The sequence below is a fragment of the Rana temporaria genome, chromosome 6, assembly GCF_905171775.1.
Source record: "Rana temporaria chromosome 6, aRanTem1.1, whole genome shotgun sequence".
NCBI lineage: Eukaryota > Metazoa > Chordata > Amphibia > Anura > Ranidae > Rana > Rana temporaria.
In genome coordinates, this window is record NC_053494.1 from 15,892,738 (window position 1) to 15,912,300 (window position 19,563).

Below are 19,563 nucleotides of genomic sequence, written 5' to 3' on the forward strand. Positions count from 1 at the left end.
ACAAGAGTGGATACATTTCGTGGATACATTTCTCATGTTCGCTCAAACTTGTCTTGCATACACACGGTCGCACAAATGTTGTCGGAAATTGCGAACGTCAAAAACGCAGTCACGTATAGCCAGGGGCGGACTGACAATTTGGGTACTCGGGCATTGCCCGAGACCCCCATGCCACTAGGGGTTCCCATCAGGGTTGCCAGCCTCAGTAAAACCAGGGACAGTATGTAAAAATCTGAGTTTTTAAGAAAATCCCAAGATTGTAGCTGCCCCACCTCTCCAGTAACTTTTCAGTGTGTGTATGTGTATTCTGTGTGTATGTATATTGTGTGTGTGTGTGTGTGTGTGTGTATACTGTGTGGCCCCATAATCTATTGCCTGGGGGCCCCATAATCTCTTATTGCCCGGGGGCCCCATGAGTTGTCAGTCCGCCCCTGCGTACAGCACATACGACAGCACAATAAAATGGAAGTCCCACACCAAGTGCGCCACCCTTTGGGCTCCTTCTGCTAATTTGGTGTTAGTAGAAGTTTTGTGAGAGACGATTTGTGTTTTTCAGCTTTGTGCTTTTCAGTCCGTTACAGAGTGACGAATGCGCTATCTCCATTACGAACGCTAGTTTTACCAGACCGAGCGCTTCCGTCTCGTACTTGATTCAGAGCATGCGTGAAATTTTGTGCGGCGGAATTGTCTACACACACACTCGTAATTTACGAGAACGGATATTGTTGTCGGAAAATTTGAGAACCAGCTCTCAAATTTTAGTTGTCGGAAATTCCGTCAGAAAATGTCCGATGGGGCCTACACACGGTCGGAATTTCCGACCAAAAGCTCCCATCGAACATTTGTGGACGCGGCATTAGTGCAGAAATGTCACTAGCACACCAAGGATGCCTCAAAATGGATTCAAAGCTTTATTTTCGTGGTGACGTCACTTGCCAGACAAAGGGGCCCTGCGTGGCTCCGAAACGTCGCCTTATGTTTACCATGTGACCACGAAACAAAAAGCTTTGGACTCATTTTGAGGAATCATTGATGTGCTGGTGACATTTCCTCACGTGGATGGTCATTACAGCACCCAGTAATATCGAATAGCCATTATCAGGAATGTGTGCGTGGACAATATTGCATTTAATTGCTGCAGTGTTGGCACATGTACAGAATGACATCAACCCCCACTGACTGACGAACAAATCATTTTGCGCATGAATGGCTCATTCATGGTTAATAAGATATTTCACAAGTGACAGGTCCTCTTTAAACAACTTTCAAGAGAATCACATTCTAGCACATATGCGTGCGCACAGGGTGTGCCAGGTGTGCCCAGGCACACCCTAATCACCCTGTGTTGCACAGATTCCCTCTGCTGCTTGGCTGCAGAGAAAGGGACTTGGGAATCTCTGTCCTCAGCCCCATTCTCTGTCTGAAAAGTAAGATATCAGGGGTCTGTTTAGGCCCCTGATATCTCACCAAAGCCCCCCAATGGTGCTCCTAAAAAATTGTAAAAGAAAATAATAAAAAATTATTGTAAAAAAATATTGCAAAAAATAATAAAGAAAAAAAAATGTAAAAAAGTAATACTAAAAATAATAATAAAAATAAACTACTGACAACAGTCTCTGCCCACTGACACCATCAACTGTTCTACTGACACTGTCCATTGCCCTACTGCCCTATATCTATATAGATAGGTATACTGTAGATAGATATATCGCATGTGTGTTTGAGCTTTGGGGTGCACACCCTAATGTAATACGTTGCGTACACCTATGTTCTAGCAATTATCTTAATTTCATTTCCCACCTTTTATAATTATAAAAAGTATCCTTCTTTGTATTACCTTGGATGGTTTATTTCTCACCTCTCCCAACGATGGTAGCTGAAGGCTGGTGACATAGTTGTACTGTGACCCTTGTGGGTTCCAGGACTCAGGGACACAATAAGCAGCTTCCATGGTCACTCGAATCAGATTCCCATTTCTGATTTGTGACTCGGTGAGTAAAAGCTCCGGGACAGAAACCGCCACCTCCAGACTCGGCTTAAAAAGAAAACAGTGTAATGCATATGAAAAAGGAGGATTGAACTCAGCTCCACTAATACCCTGGGCAAAAGCTTAATGATCTTATTTTAATATCTACCAAGGTCACTTGCTTCAGGCCACCATTATTAATCTGTGATTTGGTAAGTAGAACAGCTCCAGAACAGAAAGCACCATTGCCAGCCATGGCTAAAACAGAGCACACTACATGCATATGAAAAATGAGAACTAAACTCAGCTTCCACAGTACCCTAGGTAGAATCACAAAGCCCTAATTTTAGTTTCTAGCAACTTCCAAGTTCACTTGGATCAGATTTCCATTATTAATCTGTGAATCATGGAGTCGGGGGCAGTGACAGGAGCCTTCAGATTTGACTTAAACAGAAAACACTGCATGTGCATGAAAGCGAAGAACTGTACTCAGCTCCCCTATTACCCTGGGTGGAATCAGGGCCGTCTTTACCATAGGGCAAACAGGGGCAGCTGCCCAGGGCCCTGTCACTGTTGGGGGACCAAAGCAGAGCCACCCGTTAAGCCCCTGTGCTGCCCACAAATCATCGCTGAAAATCATCAGCGGCACGCAGTACTGCTTCCCTTCCCAATGTTATAAAATGTACAGCACCCCCGGCTTCCCTTTAGACGTGCACTTCTCCCTTCCTGCCACTGGGTGCTGCTTGTATATAAAATGGAATTAGAATGTGATTTTAGAGCATCCCCAGTTTGATCTAGACAAGGCTGACTCCTTCTTTATGTCCTGCACCTCAAGGTATTTTGTCACTGTTTGCTAATCTATATTACAAATAGAAGTTTTCTGTAGAGTATGCCCAAAGTCTTTATAATATTTGATGATTCACTGCAGGTCTGGTGGTCAGTGTTTTAAAAAGTTCCTCTATTTTACACATGGCATGGCATGGGGGTCACAGCACCGTCTGTCCATTCTGCTTTAGCACCATGGGACCCCATGCCATGCCATGTGTAAAATAGAGGAACTCTTTAAATCACAGACCAGACCTGCAGTCCAGGCTGAGTAAGGCCTCAGAGCACATGGCATTACTGTCTGTATTTAACTGCTTGACGGGCTTATTTTGGGCCTGGCTGGTTCACATGTATGTGTTTTGGTGTCCCACATTTGCGCAGGCACAGCAGCCCATTCATTTGAATGGGCCGCCATGCCTGCGTTTCCTGCAAAGAAAAGCGCATGCCTCATGTAATAGGCTGCGCACACGGCACACCTATGCCCATCAAGCAATGAAATACAGCACTGTCTGTCCATTCTGCTGTCTGCTGTGACTTATCTGCAGTTCCCGCACTGTCAAACTTGCTGCATTTTTAGACGTTTAGTTCACGCATTTAAAAACACAGTGCGTTTGTGTGTGTGTGCAAGAACTGCAGGTAAGTAGCATGGTGCAAAAACAGAATGGATTTCAAGGCAACTGTATTTTTAAAATGCTGAATGCACCTTTTTTCTGCAGGACACGAAGGCATGGCAGCCCATTCAAATCAATGGGCTTCTGTACCTGCACAAATGAGGGCTGCCAAACACATACATGTGAACCAGCCAGGCCCAAAATAAGCTGGAGGGGGGCCCAAAAAAAATGTTTGCCCAGGGCCCAAACCATATTAAAGACGGCCCTGGGTGAAATCATAAAGCTCTAATTAAAGTAGCAACTTTCAAGATCATTCGGATCAAATTTCCAATATTAACCTGTTGTGAGAAAGGGCCCTGGGGCAGAAGTTGCCACTTCCAGATTTATTTCATATTCACTGGCCCAGAACCAGAATGCAGGGAATAAAAGTCTTTATACTTTTTCCAACGACACAAAAAGTAAGAGGTTATAAGGATCAGCCAGACAAATAACTCTAATTTTCAAAAATAATGGTTAACATTCAGCCTGCATGTTTTGTCAGAGCAGGTTTTCTAGTATGCCCAAATACTACAGGTGTCTCTAGATCAGTGGTCTTCAAACTGCGGCCGGGGGCTAGATGTGGCCCTTTGCTTGCGTTTATTCAGTCCTTGGGGCAATATTTCATCCTCTTGAAACGTTGAGGGGGCTGGACTGTGGCCTGTGAGAGTAGAAAATGCCCTGAGAGTGAACAATGCCCCATCATTTGTGTCAGTGAGAGGAATAGTGCCCCATCATTTGTGTCATTGGTTCCAGTGGGAAAAATAGTTTCCCACATTGGTATTAGTCGCAGGAATAGTACCCTATCATTAATATCAGTGTGAGGAAGAGGGCCTCATCATGGTATCACTGGGAGGGATACTGTCCCATTATTGGTATCAGTGGGAGTAATCGTGTCCCACCATTGGATTCAGTGGGAGGAATAGTGTCCCATCATTGCCTTCAGTGGGAGGAATAGCGTCCCATCATTGGATTCTGTGGGAGGAATAGTGTCCTATCATTGCATTCAGTGGGAGGAATAGTGTCCCACCATTGGTGTCAGTGGAAGGAATAGTGTCCCATCATTGGTATCAGTGGGAGGAATAGTGTCCCATCATTGGTATCAGTGGGAGGAATAGTGTCCCATCATTGCATTCAGTGGGAGGAATAGCGTCCCATCATTGCATTCAGTGGGAGGAATAGCGCCCCATCATTGGATTCAGTGGGAGGAATACTACCCCATTATTTGTATCAGTGGGAGGAATACTGCCCCGTTATTGGTATCAGCGGGAGGAATAGTGTTCTATCATTGGATTCAGTGGGAGGAATAGTGTCCAATCATTGGATTCAGTGGGAGGAATAGTGTCCCATCATTGGATTCAGTGGGAGGAATAGTGTCCAATCATTGGATTCAGTGGGAGGAATAGTGTCCCATCATTGGATTCAGTGGTAGGAATATTGCCCCCTTATAGGTATCAGTGGGAGGAATAGTACCCATCATTGGATTCAGTGGGAGTAATAGTGTCCCATCATTGTTATCAGTGGGAGGAATACTGCCCCATTATTGGTATCAGTGGGAGGAATAGTGTCCCATCATTGGTATCAGTTGGAGGAATACTGCCCCATTATTGGTATCAGTGGGAGGAATAGTGTCCCATCATTGGTATCAGTGGGAGGAAAACTGCCCCATTATTGGTATCAGTGGGAGGAATAGTGTCCCATCATTGGTATCAGTGGGAGAAAGTAGCGTCTTGTATAATTTGCTGCAGTGGCTGAAGTAGTGCCTCAAGGGCCTTATATAGGGAAGCAAAGGGCCACATATGGCCCCCCGGACCAAAGTTTGAATACCACTGCTCTAGATCAGGGGTCTCCAGACTTTTCATACAAAGGGCCAGTCTACAGTCCTTCAGACTCTAGGAGGGCCGGATTGTGGCCAGCAGGGGTAGAAAATGTCCCGAGCCCAGTATCAGTGATAATAAATATGGCCTCAGGGTTGGTGGTCAGTAGGAGGAGTAGCGCCCTATTATTGGTATTCGTAGGAGGAATAGTATCCCATCATTGGTATCAGTGGAAAACCTAGTGCCCCACTGCTGGTGTCAGTGGGGGGAATAGTGTCCCAAGGGCCGGATAAAGGCTAGCAAAGGGCCACATCTGGCCCTCAGGCCGCAGTTTGGAGACCACTGCTCTAGATCATGGGCGTAAAACCTGAAAGCATTGACTTGTATAGGGGTAATGGCAGGACCTCTACTAACTTCAAAGTACATGTCCTCAGTCTCCCACTTTCTTCTGCAGTGTCCTAAATCTCCAACAAAACCTGTAGCAAGTCCAGAGTCTCTGACAATAATTTCTTCTAGTATGTCTGTAGTCATATTACATATACTGAGCAGCATTACGGGTGATGGCAGGAGCCACAGTTGAGGCTCCATAACCTTTGTAAGTTGACAACCATTGGGCCAGATTCACATAGAATTACGTTGCTCCTGGGCAGCGTAACATATGTTATTTAGGTTACACCGCCGCAGGTTTACAGCGCAAGTGCCTGATTCTCAGAACTCTTATGCCGCGTACACACCATCACTTTATGTGATGAAAAAAAATGACGTTTTTAAAAACGTCACTTTAATTGACTGTGTGTGGGGGAAAACGTCGTTTTATGTCTTGTAAAAAACGACCAAAAAAAATTGAAGCATGCTTCAATTTTATGTGTCGTTTTTCAAAAGTGCACTTTTTACTTCACAGAAATTGACCGTGTGTAGCAAAAAACGTCGTTTTCTAAAACGTTTTTTCATCCACGCATGCCCAGAAGCTACTTATGAAGCGAGCTTCAATGGTAAAACGTGGTGGAACGTAACCTCACTTTGCAAGAACATTGTGAGAAAAACGATGGTGTGTAGGCAACTTCGTCTTTGAAAATTGAAGTTTCAAAAACGTAATTTTTTACTTCACAGAAAGTGTCGTTTTTTTTCATCACATAAAGTGATGGTGTGTATGCGGCATTACCTGTAAACTTGCGGCGGTGTATCGTAAATGTGCTCGGCGCAAGCCCGCCCAATTCAAATGGGACGGGCACCATTTAAATTAGGCGCGTTCCCGCGCCGAACGTACTGCGCATGCCCCGTCGGGTAAATTACCCGACGTGCATTGTGCTAAATGACGTCGCACCGACGTCATTTGCTTAGACGTCAACGTAAATGACGTCCAGCCCCATTCACGGACGACTTACGCCGGCGTATCTCTTTTGTGAATCTGGCCCATAGTTCTGATGGTACACCAAACGTATTACCAAATTCACACGATGGTTCCAGCAGGACAAACTAGTTCTATGGGGACCCCACATAAAGCAAGATCATGAAAGGCCTCATCCAAGGGAAAATGAAATGAAAAGCATCCATAGGCATGCGCACATTGTGTGCTGGGTGTGCCCAGGCACACCCTAATCACCCCATGTGCATTAGTAATATCGCTCTGTGTAGCAGAAGTTACATGTAAAAGATCTACCCCTTACCTGCTCTACCATAAGAGAAGTGTTTATGCTCTTCTCTTTCACTGTGTCGGCAGGGAGGTCAGTGTGCCAGGTCAAATATATGTAGACACATACACACACATGTGTGTTTGAGCTTTAGGGTGCACACCCTAATGCAATAGGCTGCGCACACCTATGAAAGCATCACAATGAATTCAATGAACACAAAGTACATCAGTTGAACCCTCAGTGTGGTATAAATACCTTGGCATCTGGGTGAATGTTTTCCAGCGGAGAGCCAGTTGCTGGATGCAGTGGCACCGTCATCTTAAAATTACATTCACCTAAAAAAAAATGGGTTTAGCAATCAAGATTTACAGTATAGAAAGATATAAACGTATCTCTTTTTCTAGTAGCAAGAGAAAAAACATATAGACAATATATCTAAAAAAGAAAATATATTTTTATTAATACAAATATCTATGCATGAAAGAGGGGTTCATTAAAAACTGATTATTAACGACGTTTTCCCAACTTCATCATTAAAAACGACGTTGCCCACACACCATCGTTTTAAAAAAATGATCTAGCAAAGCGCGGTGACGTACAACACGTACAACGGCACTTTAAAGGGGAAGTTCTATTCACCTTTGGGCTGCTTTAGCTGATTCCGTGTTAGTAAAAGACGATTTGCGCTTTTTTGTCTGTTACAGCGTGATGAATGTGCTTACTCCATTATGAACGGCAGTTTTACCAGAACGAGCGCTCCCGTCTCATAACTTGCTTCTGAGCATGTGCTGTTTTTTTACGTCGTTTTAGCCCACACACGATCATTTTTTACAACCCGAAAAACGACATCGTTTAAAACGACGTTAAAAAATGCAGCATGTTAGAAAAAAAATTGTCGTTTTTCAGAACCTAAAAAATGATCGTGTGTACGCGGCATTAGAGCATAGATTGGGGTCGCTGGCTTCCCAAATTTCCACATAAGGTGGTCACAGTAAAGTGTCCTGTCCCAACATGTTTCGCCAAAATGGCTTCCTCGGGAGATTTGTTCTGGGACCACCAAACCGTTAACCAGCTCTAACATAGAATACAAAAACAGGTATTAGAGTAATTAGCTGACAATTGCCCAGTCGTGCTATGCTGTACCCAAACAAAATATGTTGATCTTTCAACCACTTCAATTTTTATCTTCCTGTGGCTAGGTGGAGCTTGTAAGTAATATAAAAAGTCAATAGGAGCCAATTAAAAGGAAGAAGTATAAACATTCCCCACCTTGTAGCAGAGGAAGCAGATCCACGGCTGCCTGTCCCAGAACAACTGTCTTCTCCTCTTTCTGCTTCTTCTCCTTGGGCAGTATCTCAATGACGGTGACTGCAAGTAGAGGAAGTGAGTATTACCAATCGGAAAGAATTATTACTAATAAGAGAGAACTATGTAACAATCAGGCTTGAGCCCTCACCACCTGCTGGTTATTAGTCAACACTGCAGTTTAGGCATTTGCTGTGCACACCTGTCTTAATCAAGGAAGTCTTTAAGTAGACTGCTGGACATTCAGTAAGGCCGCATTCACACCTGAGCGTAGCATTTTCGGACGTTTTTTTCGGCGTTTTTTGTCGCACGTTTTGTCGTGCGTATTCGCGCGTTTCCATACAGCGTTGTCCGACGTTTTTGAACTTCGTCGTTTTTTATTTTAGCCAATAGGAAAAACGATCATCTCTTTCATCACTTGTTGCTATGTTTGTAGATTTTTTTTATCTTCTTCCTGGGTGAATGTTCTATTTTACAGAACAGATTAAAGCGACAAAACGCCCGTAGAAACGCTCGTTGTCGCGCTAGACGCTTGTATCGAGCGTTTCCATTAGTTTCTATGGGGATTCAAACGTTCAAAAACGCCCAAATCAGCCCGATTCGCAGCTTCAGGCGTTCGGCTTCAGGCGTTTTGGAGTGGAGATGTGAACCATCTCCATAGAGAATAATGTATTTTTTCCCCTCTAGCGTTTTCTAGCTTCAGGCTTCAAAACGCTCAGGTGTGAATGCAGCCTAAGCGCCTGATCTGCTCACCTCCTAGAATCAGGCCTGTCTGACTTCAGCCTGTTCAGACCCTGGATAACTACTGTGAATTTTTTTTTTAATACAGTGAAACCTTGAATTGCGAGTAATGCGGTTAACGAGCGTTTCGCAATACGAGCGCTGTTTTTTTTAAAATCCTGACCCGGTTTGCGAGTGTTGTCTCGCAAAACGAGCAGGATTCAAGCCACAGCGGTGTGCAGTACTGCGTTTGGCCTGAGGTGGTGGTGGTGGGGGGGGGGGGCTGCTGGAGCAGAGCGCAGCCATTCAGAGTCGTTCAGAAATGCTTGGAAAAACTCAGAAATACTCAGTTCTCGAGCCTTTCCAAGGTTTTTCAAGTTCAGCCAAGCCATCCCCGGGCCTTTCCGATGCTCTCCGGCGCCCCCCCAACTCTGGCCGCATGCGGTATTGCATGCTATAGAAGTCAATGTGGAACTAATTATTTTCATTTCCATTGACTTCTATGGGGAAACTTGCTTTGATATGCAAGTGTTTTGGATTACAAGCATTCTCCTGGAACGGATTATGCTCGTAATCCAAGGTTCCACTGTGTGTCTGTGCTTATTCTGATCATTGGCTTACCTGGTTACCTCTTTTTTTTTGCAGGATTTAAGCCTCTGGGGTGTGCAGTACTGCATTTGGCCAGAGGTGCAGGGGCACTGGTGACGCTCGGAGACACTCCGTTCCCAAGTGTCTCCGAGCATCTCTGAGTGTCTCCGGCGCCCCGGCACCTCTGGTCACATGCGGGACTGCAGAGACAAGCAGTGGATGTGGAACGGATTATCTGAGTTTCCATTATTTTCTATGGGGAAACTCGCTTTGATATACAAGTGCTTTGGATTACAAGCATTCTTCTGAAACGAATTTTGCTTGTAATCCAAGGTATTACTGGATTACATAATTTATACATATTATATAATTTAAACCTTTACAGTTGCTGAAATCTTTCACACTGGATAAGAAGATCGATTTGTCTCGGACTTCTTTTAGGTAAAATAAACAGCATCTCCAAGCCGAGTAACCTACCTATGAAAGGTTTGTGGGCCACATCGTCCAGGCCATGGGGGCTTTCCCCGCCAAGGTCAAAGCTTGTGGTGAAGTTGTACTCAGTCTGTTGGTGTGGGGTGGCTTCCAGTTTCGGGGAGTCACCCAGGAGGACATTGTTGAACTCTGACCTCAGGTAAGTCACCGGAGAGTCACCTTTAACCCCTTTCTGTAAAAAGCATATTCAGCACAAAAGCAGAAGGTGAATACAATTAATGTTTATAATAATAGCCAACAGTCGGCGTAGGACTTGTCTGATATAGATATTTGGGCAGTCTCTGTTTAGATGTCAGTGTCTGCAAGAAAAAACAACGGACAAAGGAGCGCCAAACTCAGTGGTGAACCATAAGTCCAAATCGTTTTAATGCTTAAAACATAAAAGAGGCAACGCGTTTCAGGGGCAAACACACTCTCCTTTTATCAGGGATTAAGGCTTAGTAAAAACTAAAAAAGTATCCAGAAATGTTTCTGCCTAAATCTCATTTACACTTGCTTTGGCTTCAACACACATTAAGGGCTAGTTTACACTTTGCTTCAAAACAAGGCTTCGGACATGCTTTGTTAAAGCTCTCTGAACGCCAGTCATAGCCTCTGTCACTAAATAAAATGGTTAGCTTACAGTCCTGTTTACACCGTGCTTTTGCTTTACTTTGCTTCAAAAATGATACCCCATGTAGCTTTAGTTGTGCTTCAAAGCGTCTTCAAAGCCTCCATAGAAGTCTATGGCAAAGCTCGCTTGAAGCCCCACCGAAGCCTCATTGAAGCCTCACAAAGCCTCATCGAAGCCCCACCAAAACCCCACCAAAGCTCCACCAAAGCCCCATCAAAGCGCCATCAAAGCCCCATCGAAGCTCCACCAAAGCCCCATTGAAGTCCCACCAAAACCCCACCAAAGCTCCACCAAAGCCCCATCAAAGCGCCATCAAAGCCCCATCGAAGCGCCATCAAAGCCCCATCTAAGCTCCATCAAAGCCCCACCAAAGCCCCCATCGAAGCACCATCAAAGCCCCACCAAAGCCCCACCAAAGCCCCAGCAAAGCTCCACCGAAGCTCCACCAAAGCCATATCGAAGCTCCATCAAAGCCCCACCAAAGCCTCATCAAAGCACCATCGAAGCCTCGTTGAAGCACCAAGCAAAAGCAAAGGTGTAAACAGGACTCACTTAAAGCCCCACCAAAGCCTCATTGAAGCCTCACAGAAGCTCCAATCAATCTATCTATCTATGGATCTATCTATCTATCTATGGATCTATCTATCTATCTATGGATCTATCTATGGATCTATCTATGGATCAATCTATCTATCTATCTATGGATCTATCTATCTATCTATGGATCTATCTATCTATCTATCTATCTATCTATCTATCTATCTATCTATCTATGGATCTATCTATCTATCTATCTATCTATCTATCTATCTATCTATGGATCAATCTATCTATCTATCTATGGATCTATCTATCTATGGATGGATCTATCTATCTATCCATCTATGGATCTATCTATGGATCTATCTATCTATCTATCTATCTATGGATCTATCTATCTATCTATGGATCTATCTATCTATCCATCTATGGATCTATCTATGGATCTATCTATCTATCTATCTATCTATGGATCTATCTATCTATCTATGGATCTATCTATCTATCTATCTATCTATGGATCTATCTATCTATCTATCTATCTATCTATCTATCTATCTATGGATCTATCTATCTATCTATCTATCTATCTATCTATGGATCTATCTATCTATCTATCTATGGATCTATCTATCTAAGGATCTATATATCTATCTATGGATCTTTCTATCTCTCTCTCTCTATCATTGAGAAAACTTGTGGTGTGTCAGTGAAGGGTTAACCCAGTCGGTAGCTCCTCCCCCCACTAAGTGCTATTTATGAAAAGTGTTACCAGATCATATGCTCGAAGGACCGTGATGTGTACCGGCACAGGAGGGCGAACCAGCGGCGTCTCCATAGCGACGGGTCTGAACGGAGACAAGAAAGCATGAGATTAGGGATGAAGGTCCCATTACAAGCGTCACTTATTAACGCACTCCATCATAGGGGGTCAGTGGGGGGAACCGCTGACCGCCTTCGAGAAACACATCCAATCCCCAACATGCAAACTTGACTTAAAGGGATCGTCCGTTAGAGGACTTAAAGTGAAACTTTATGTTAAAAATTCAAAATGGCCGACCAGGCATGCTTTGTCTCTTCTGCATTAAAGTTACTTACCTGCCTGTCCTCCCCTGTACAGCGATGTGCACCTCAATGTTCAAGTCTGGCAATACCCAACTGCCTGAACCCCCGAGCATGCGCGGGAGTGACCCCACCTCCACCCGACCAACGATCTGTCATTTCCTCCAGTCACTCCCCATCCCCCCACAGTTAAAACACACACTAGGGAACACAGTTAACACCTTGATCGCCCCCCAGTGTTTAACCCCTTCCCTGCCAGTGACATTTACACAGTAAACAGTGCATTTTTATAGTACTGATCGCGTTATAGATGACAAAGGTCCCAAAAATTTGTCAAAATGTGTCCGCCGCAATGTCGCAGTCCGATAAAAATCACAGATCGCCGCCATTACTAGAAAAATAATAATAATAATAATACAAATTCCATAAATCTTTTCCCTATCTTGTAGACACTATAACTTTTGCGCAAATCAATAAACGCTTATTGCGATTTTTATTATCAAAAATATGTAGAAGAATACGTATCGGCCTAAACTGAGGGAAAAAATAGCTTTTAATAAAAAAAAAAAATTGGGGATATTTATTATAGCAAAAAAAGTAAAAAAAAAAATGTGTTTTTTTCAAAATTCTTGCTCTTTTTTTTTGTTTATAGCGCAAAAAATAAAAACCGCAGAGGTGATCAAATACCACCAAAAAAAAGCTCTATTTGTGGGAAAAAGAGGACATCAATTTTGTTTGGGTACAACGTCGCACGACCGCGCAATTGTCAGTTAAAGCGACGCAGTGCGAATTGCAAAAAATGGCCCGGTCATTGAGCAGCCAAATCTTCCGGGGCTGAAGTGGTTAAAGCAAAACTCAGCGATTTAACAGTTTCCCACAACAGCTACTGTACATTCAAGGTGGGCTGTGAATGCTGTCACAGTTGCTTGTGTTCTAAACCAAACCATCAAGCCAACAAATGGCTGGAGTTATAACTGATCAACTGCAGGTCAAAGACAGGCTAAGATGGCAGCTTCCTTGGCTGTAAAGAATGGGAGGGTTTAGTTCCTTTTTAACATCTCTCGCACCACAGTGGTTGTAAACTTCAGACATGAAATATGAACAAAGCATATCCCTCTATAGCAGGGGTCTGAAACTGGCGGCCCTCCAGCTATTGTGGACAGGGCCGCTGATAGGGTGGGGGCCACCAGTCCTCCTGTAGGGGGCCCAGCCACACAAGGGGGCCCGAACAGCAGGGGGAATTGGTGTGGTCAGGGCGGAGGAGCAATTACAGAAGGATGCCCTGTGTGGCTCTCTGCAGCCTGCCAGGTAGGTTGTATGGGGCCCTGTGATCTCTAACAGCAGCCCTGGTTGTGGAACTACAAGTCCCATCATGCTTCTGCCTGTGGGAGTCATTCTTGTACCTGTCAGAGTCTTGCAACGCCTCATGGGACTTGTAGTTCCGCAACAGATGGAGCGCAGCCAGTTTGAGACCCCTGCTTTATAATAAAAAAATAAGTGTCACTTTTGTCTGCTGCTTCTTTCCTCTGCTATCAGCATGAATTACTTACGACAGGTTTTCCTGACACCAAGAGAAAAATGGTGACAGGGGAGGGACCTCCATCAGATTGACAACCTAGGCTCTGTTCCTGTGTGAAGGGGGCGTGTCCCTTCCCTCCAATCAGCTCTCAGAACTCTCCTCACTGAGCTCTGCAGAGTGTAACTTCAGCTCTCCGCCCCCTTTTTTTCCCCTAAACTCTCAGGGCCAGATTCACAAAAGAGATACGACGGCGTATCTCCTAATACGCCGTCGTATCTCTGAGATACGATTGTCGTATCTATGCGCCTGATTCATAGAATCAGTTACGCATAGATAGCCCTAAGATCCGACAGGTGTAACTGTGTAACACCGTCGGATCTTAGGATGCAATTCTAGGCCGGCCGCTAGGTGGCGATTCCATTGCGGTCGGCGTAGAATATGCAAATGACTAGTTACGCCGATTCACGAACGTTCGCTTTGCCCGTCGATCTAAATTTACGTTGTTTCCGTAGAGATGCGTCACGTAAAACTAAGCATGCCCTCTAGGTGATGTAACCAATGTTAAGTATGGCCTTCGTTCCCACGTCAAAATTTAAAATTTCACGTCGTTTGCGTAAGTCGTCCGTGAATGGCGCCGGACGCCATTTACGTTAACGTCAAAACCAATGACGTCCTTGCGATGTCATTTAGCGCAATGCACGTCGGGTAATTTTACGGACGGAGCATGCGCAGTACATTCGGCGCGGGAACGCGCCTAATTTAAATGGTGCCCGTCCAATTTGAATTAGGCGGGCTTGCGCCGAGCGGATTTACGCTACGCCGCCGCAAGTTTACAGGTAAGTGCTTTGTGAATCAGGCATTTACGCTGTAAACCTGCGGCGGTGTAACGTAAATGGGATACGTTACGCCGCCGCAGCGTAACAGATTTCTACGTGAATCTGCCCCTATGTACTAAGATGAGGAAACAGACAGCTCTTCGTGCTCTATGGGGGATGAGCGACAATGTGAATGGGCCCCGAATGCCAATTCTATCTTTGGGTATATCTTTAGTGCAAACAATAAATAAATCTCAGCACTACTGTTATTTGGGCTCCATGCACCTTTGTAAAGGTGATGCTTGTCTCATTTAGGGCAGCCTATTCATTTCAGTGGGCAGCCTACAAGTGAAAATCGCACAATAGCGCACAGACCTTTTTTAAAACTGCACCAAATGCGCGTCGCACATTAGCAAGGTTGCATTGGGGTGTCATTAAGGGTTAAAGGCATCACCACAAGCCTGCAAAAGGGATGCAAATGTTCCTGCAATCCACAAATGTGACCCTAGCCCTATGTCTGCTATTTGTCATACTCCTGTGTATTGTCACATTGTGTATTATTAATGATTATGCTACTTTGTATTTACCAGTAGGTGGAGACATTGAGCTAAATTACCAAAGGAGCGTAACACAATTAGCTAGATTCAAGTACATGGCCGCAACGTTGCGGCGGCATAGATTAAGGCATTTAGGCTACGCCGCCGTAAGTTAGCGAGGCAAGTACATGATTCACAATGTACTTACCTGCTAAGTTACGGCGGCGTAGCCTAAATCGGCGGGCGTAAGGGCGCCTAATTCAAATGTGTTTGAGGGGGGCGTGTTGTATGTTAATGGGGCTTGACCTTACGTTTTTCGCGAACTGAGCATGCGCCGGGCGCCTACAGTGTGAATTGCGGCTAAGTACACCGCACGGGCCTATTGATTTCGACGTGGACGTAAACGACGTAGATCCCGATTCACAGACAACTTACGCAAACGACGTAAAAAATTCGAATTTCGCCGCGGGAACGGCGGCCATACTTGACATTACTAGTTCAACTAGGGCCCAGCTCTAACTTTACGCGGCCTATCTCTTACGTAAATGGCGTAAAAGTACTGCGTCGGCTGGGCGTATGTTCGTAAATCTGGCGTATGTACTCATTTACATATTCTACGCCGACCGCAATGGAAGCGCCACCTAGCAGGCCATCCGAAATATTGCAATCTAAGATTGGACGGCGCAAGCCGTCGTATCTTAGATATGTTTAAGCGTATCTCTGTTTGAGCATACGCTTAAACATAAGTCGGCGTAGATTCTGAGTTAGAGTGATGATGTCAGCAAGAGCAATTTGACCACACCCACTGTTAACTGTGGCACGTGATGTGCCGTTGACTTGTCGGTATTGTTCCCCTATACAGATGGTTCCAGTAAGGACTGCGCAGGCGCAATCCTTACCGACGGAAATCTCCGAACCTCGGCCGGCATCCAGGCTCATTCCTTAACATCCCCGTGGATTGGAGGATGTTAAAAAAAGAGCCAGGGGGCCGACTGGCCACTTTCCTCAAATTCCACGTCGCCCTGGATGCTGGCCGAGCTTCTGATATTTCCGTCGGCAAGGATTGCGCCTGCGCAGTCCTTACAGGAACCATCCTGATAGCCGGAACCATATTGGCAGATCACCGGCGTTACTACTCTCCTTGGAGCACCCAATGGTGCCAGGCCAGGTTTGCACGATAACTGAAATACATCACAGATGATATAATTTGCTGCTCAGTGATTGCAGTATTCTAGACTGCATCTCCCCCAAGGTAATACATAAAACCTGGCCTGTTAGTAGGTCCCATGGACAGGAGTTGAGAACCCCTGCCATAGTGCATCTCTGGAGCGAGCAAGAGAGGATGACTACATTCCTACATACAGGGGGACCGTAAAGAACGAATGTAGCCACCCTCTAACAGGAAGTCAGATCACAGCAGCAAAAATATACAGCAAAAGGAATTCGGAGATTTGGAGGAGGCCGGGAGCAATAGAAGGGAAATTTCCAAGCTAAAGTATAAAGGGAAAAAACTTTTTGTTTTGGATAGAGGGGAGATGGATTAGATTCCCTGTCGGGTTTTTATTGCTGCCTGTGCCCCCGTCAGGGAGATTCACTCTCTCTATTTGTCCTGTTTACTTGTATCATCTATAGTCAACATAAAAGAAAATTCCCACATTTTGGGGTGACACAGAAACAGGAATAGCGGGGAAATCTTCCAATGGGGACACTAGTTCTGGTGACTACCAGGGATTTCCTCTCACTTCCTGTTTTGGCTATGAGACAGGAAGTGAAGGGAAATCACTGCAATGGGACACAGATGGAAAGAAAATGACAGGGGTTATAACCCTTCCTGACGCTATCTCAAATGAAAAAAATAAAAAAAAAGTTTTGCTTTTAGTTACACTTTAAGAATGAATACTTGAATTTATTTTTTTATTTAAAACAGAGGTTAGTGTCAGCATAGTGCACAGTGTCTGGGCACATAATTGTGTGCGTAATAAATAAATATATATATATTATATAAAAAATATATATATTACACACACTATGGCCCGGATTCACAAAGCACTTACGCCGACGTATCTCGAGATACGCGGCGTAAGTGTAACTATGCGCCGTCGTATCTGTGCGCCGTGCCCACAAAACTAGATACGCCAGAAAATAGGCTTCCGACGACCGTATCGTGGGCGCATAGTAACGCCGGGCGCATTTGCCGCTTCCATAGATTTTCTATGCACATATGCAAATGAGGGAGATACGCCGATTCACAAACGTAGTTGCGCCCGGCGCATCATATACACGGTTTGCGTAAGACTTACGTCCGGCGTAAAGTTATTCCCCATATAGGAGGCGCAACTCATGCAAAGGTATGGACCAGGGAACACAGCCGTCGTATTTTACGTCGTTTATGTAGTAGTACGTGAATAGGGCTGGGCGTAGGTTACATTCACGTCGTAGGCAGCGATACGACATATCTTAGGGAGTAGTTTCGACGTGAATCTGCGCATGCACACTGGGTTGCGTCCACGGGACGGCGCATGCGCCGTACGTTATTTGTATCTTTATGACGCTCAGTTTATCATTTACATGGGGTCACGCCTCATTAGCATGGCTCACGTCCACTTCCACCTACGCTGGCTTATGCCAAGGAAACCCAGCGTAGATTTGGGGGCGAGTGCTTTGTAAAAACTGTGCTTGGCGCTCTGCGCTACGCCGGTGTAGCTTAAAAATGATACGCTACGCCGGCATAAATATGCGCCGATGTATGTGAATCCGGGCCTATATATACACATACATATACACACACACACTACAAATATGGAACAACAAGTTTGTAAGAGTTATGATAGACATGCAAAAAAGTTATAAAAAAAAAAAATAGAATATATATATATATATATATATATATATATATATATATATATATATATATATATATATATATATATATATATATATATATATATATATATATATATATTTATTATTATTATTTTTTTTTTTTACACCCTGGTGAGGGTCATCATTTTCATAGTACAGGTGATGACCCTCATTGGGGTTGATTAACTAAAGCAAAATACTAGAGGAAAATATTTAAAAAAAAAAATACTAAAAGAAAAAAAAATTACTAAAGTAAAAAAATAAAAATATATAAAAAAACATTTCTGCTTGCACATGATTGGATGACTGAAGTCAAAACAGCCACCACCCCCCCCCCCCCCTTCCAATTTACTAAGCTAATTAAAAAAAAAGTCACAATGTGAATACTCACCTAGCTTAGTGAATCTAGCGATGTGCTGACTTCAATCATCCAATCACGTCCCAGCAGCAAAAAAAACACATTTTTTTTTTTAAACTTGTTTTTTTTTTTTAAATGTTATTTTCCTTGCTCATGATTGGCTGTTTTGTGCTTCTTTACAAAATGAGATTTTGATCTAAATGGGATGAAAGATTTGTCCCCATTTGTCATAAATAGCCCATAGTCCTATATAGTCCCTGCCCCCCCCCCCCCAATTTGTGGAATAATCTGGGTGAGTCCATGTGGGCCCCTGTACCCCATACCTGGACGTCTCCTGCACACAGATCTGCTGTCTCAGCTTCCCAGGCTCAGCGTCCTCGTCTCCTAGCAACAAGCATAAACAATGGAGGCCAGGCCCACAGCCATTCTTGCTGGTTGCTAGGCTACCGGAGAGCCTGTCCATCCAGCTCTGTGTGTTCTTCTTTCCATGTCCCGGGAATGTGTTTAACCACTTAAGCCCTGGACCAATATGCTGCTAAATGCCCAAAGGCGTTTTTACAATTCGGCACTGCGTCGCTTTAACAGACAATTGCGCGGTCGTGCGACGTGGCTCCCAAACAAAATTGGCGTCCTTCTTTCCCCACAAATAGAGCTTTCTTTTGGTGGTATTTGATCACCTCTGCGGTTTTAATGTTTTGCGCTATAAACAGAAATAGAGCGACAATTTTGAACAAAATGCAATATTTTTTACTTTTTGCTATAATAAATATCCCCCAAAAACATATATAAAAACATTTTTTTCCCTCAGTTTAGGCCGATACGTATTCTTCTACCCATTTTTGGTAAAAAAAAAAAAAAAAAATCGCAATAAGCGTTTATCGATTGGTTTGCGCAAAATTTATAGCGTTTACAAAATAGGGGATAGTTTTTTTGCATTTTTATTCATTTTTTTTTTACTACTATTGGCAGCGATCAGCGATTTTTTTCGTGACTGCGACATTATGGCGGACACTTCGGACAATTTTGACACATTTTTGGGACCATTGTCATTTTCACAGCAAAAAATGCATTTAAATTGCATTGTTTATTGTGAAAATGACAGTTGCAGTTTGGGAGTTAAACACAGGGGGCGCTGTAGGAGTTAGGGTTCACCTAGTGTGTGTTTACAACTGTAGGGGGGTGTGGCTGTAGGACTGACGTCATTGATCGAGTCTCCCTATAAAAGGGATCACTCGATCGATGTGCCGCCACAGTGAAGAACGGG

At 44.1% G+C, this 19,563-nt stretch overlaps 1 protein-coding gene across 5 annotated transcripts in view; it reads right to left on the reverse strand.

Annotated features, from left to right (window-relative positions):
- Window positions 1–18,689, reverse strand: part of CFAP70 (cilia and flagella associated protein 70) — a 57,847-nt gene extending 39,158 nt beyond the window's left edge. For 3 of the 5 annotated variants that reach the window (XM_040356313.1, XM_040356315.1, XM_040356312.1), the window contains exons 1-6: window positions 18,623–18,689; window positions 11,920–11,995; window positions 9,980–10,166; window positions 8,159–8,257; window positions 7,145–7,224; window positions 1,838–2,035 (exon numbers count right to left, since the gene is read on the reverse strand). In XM_040356313.1, coding sequence (XP_040212247.1) covers window positions 1,838–2,035; window positions 7,145–7,224; window positions 8,159–8,257; window positions 9,980–10,166; window positions 11,920–11,985 — 630 coding nt within the window. In that variant the 5' untranslated portion in view covers window positions 11,986–11,995; window positions 18,623–18,689. The remainder of the gene's footprint in view (window positions 1–1,837; window positions 2,036–7,144; window positions 7,225–8,158; window positions 8,258–9,979; window positions 10,167–11,919; window positions 11,996–18,622) is intronic. The other 2 variants (XM_040356316.1, XM_040356314.1) reach the window with 1 other exon arrangement.
- Between the last annotated feature and the right edge of the window lie 874 nt (window positions 18,690–19,563).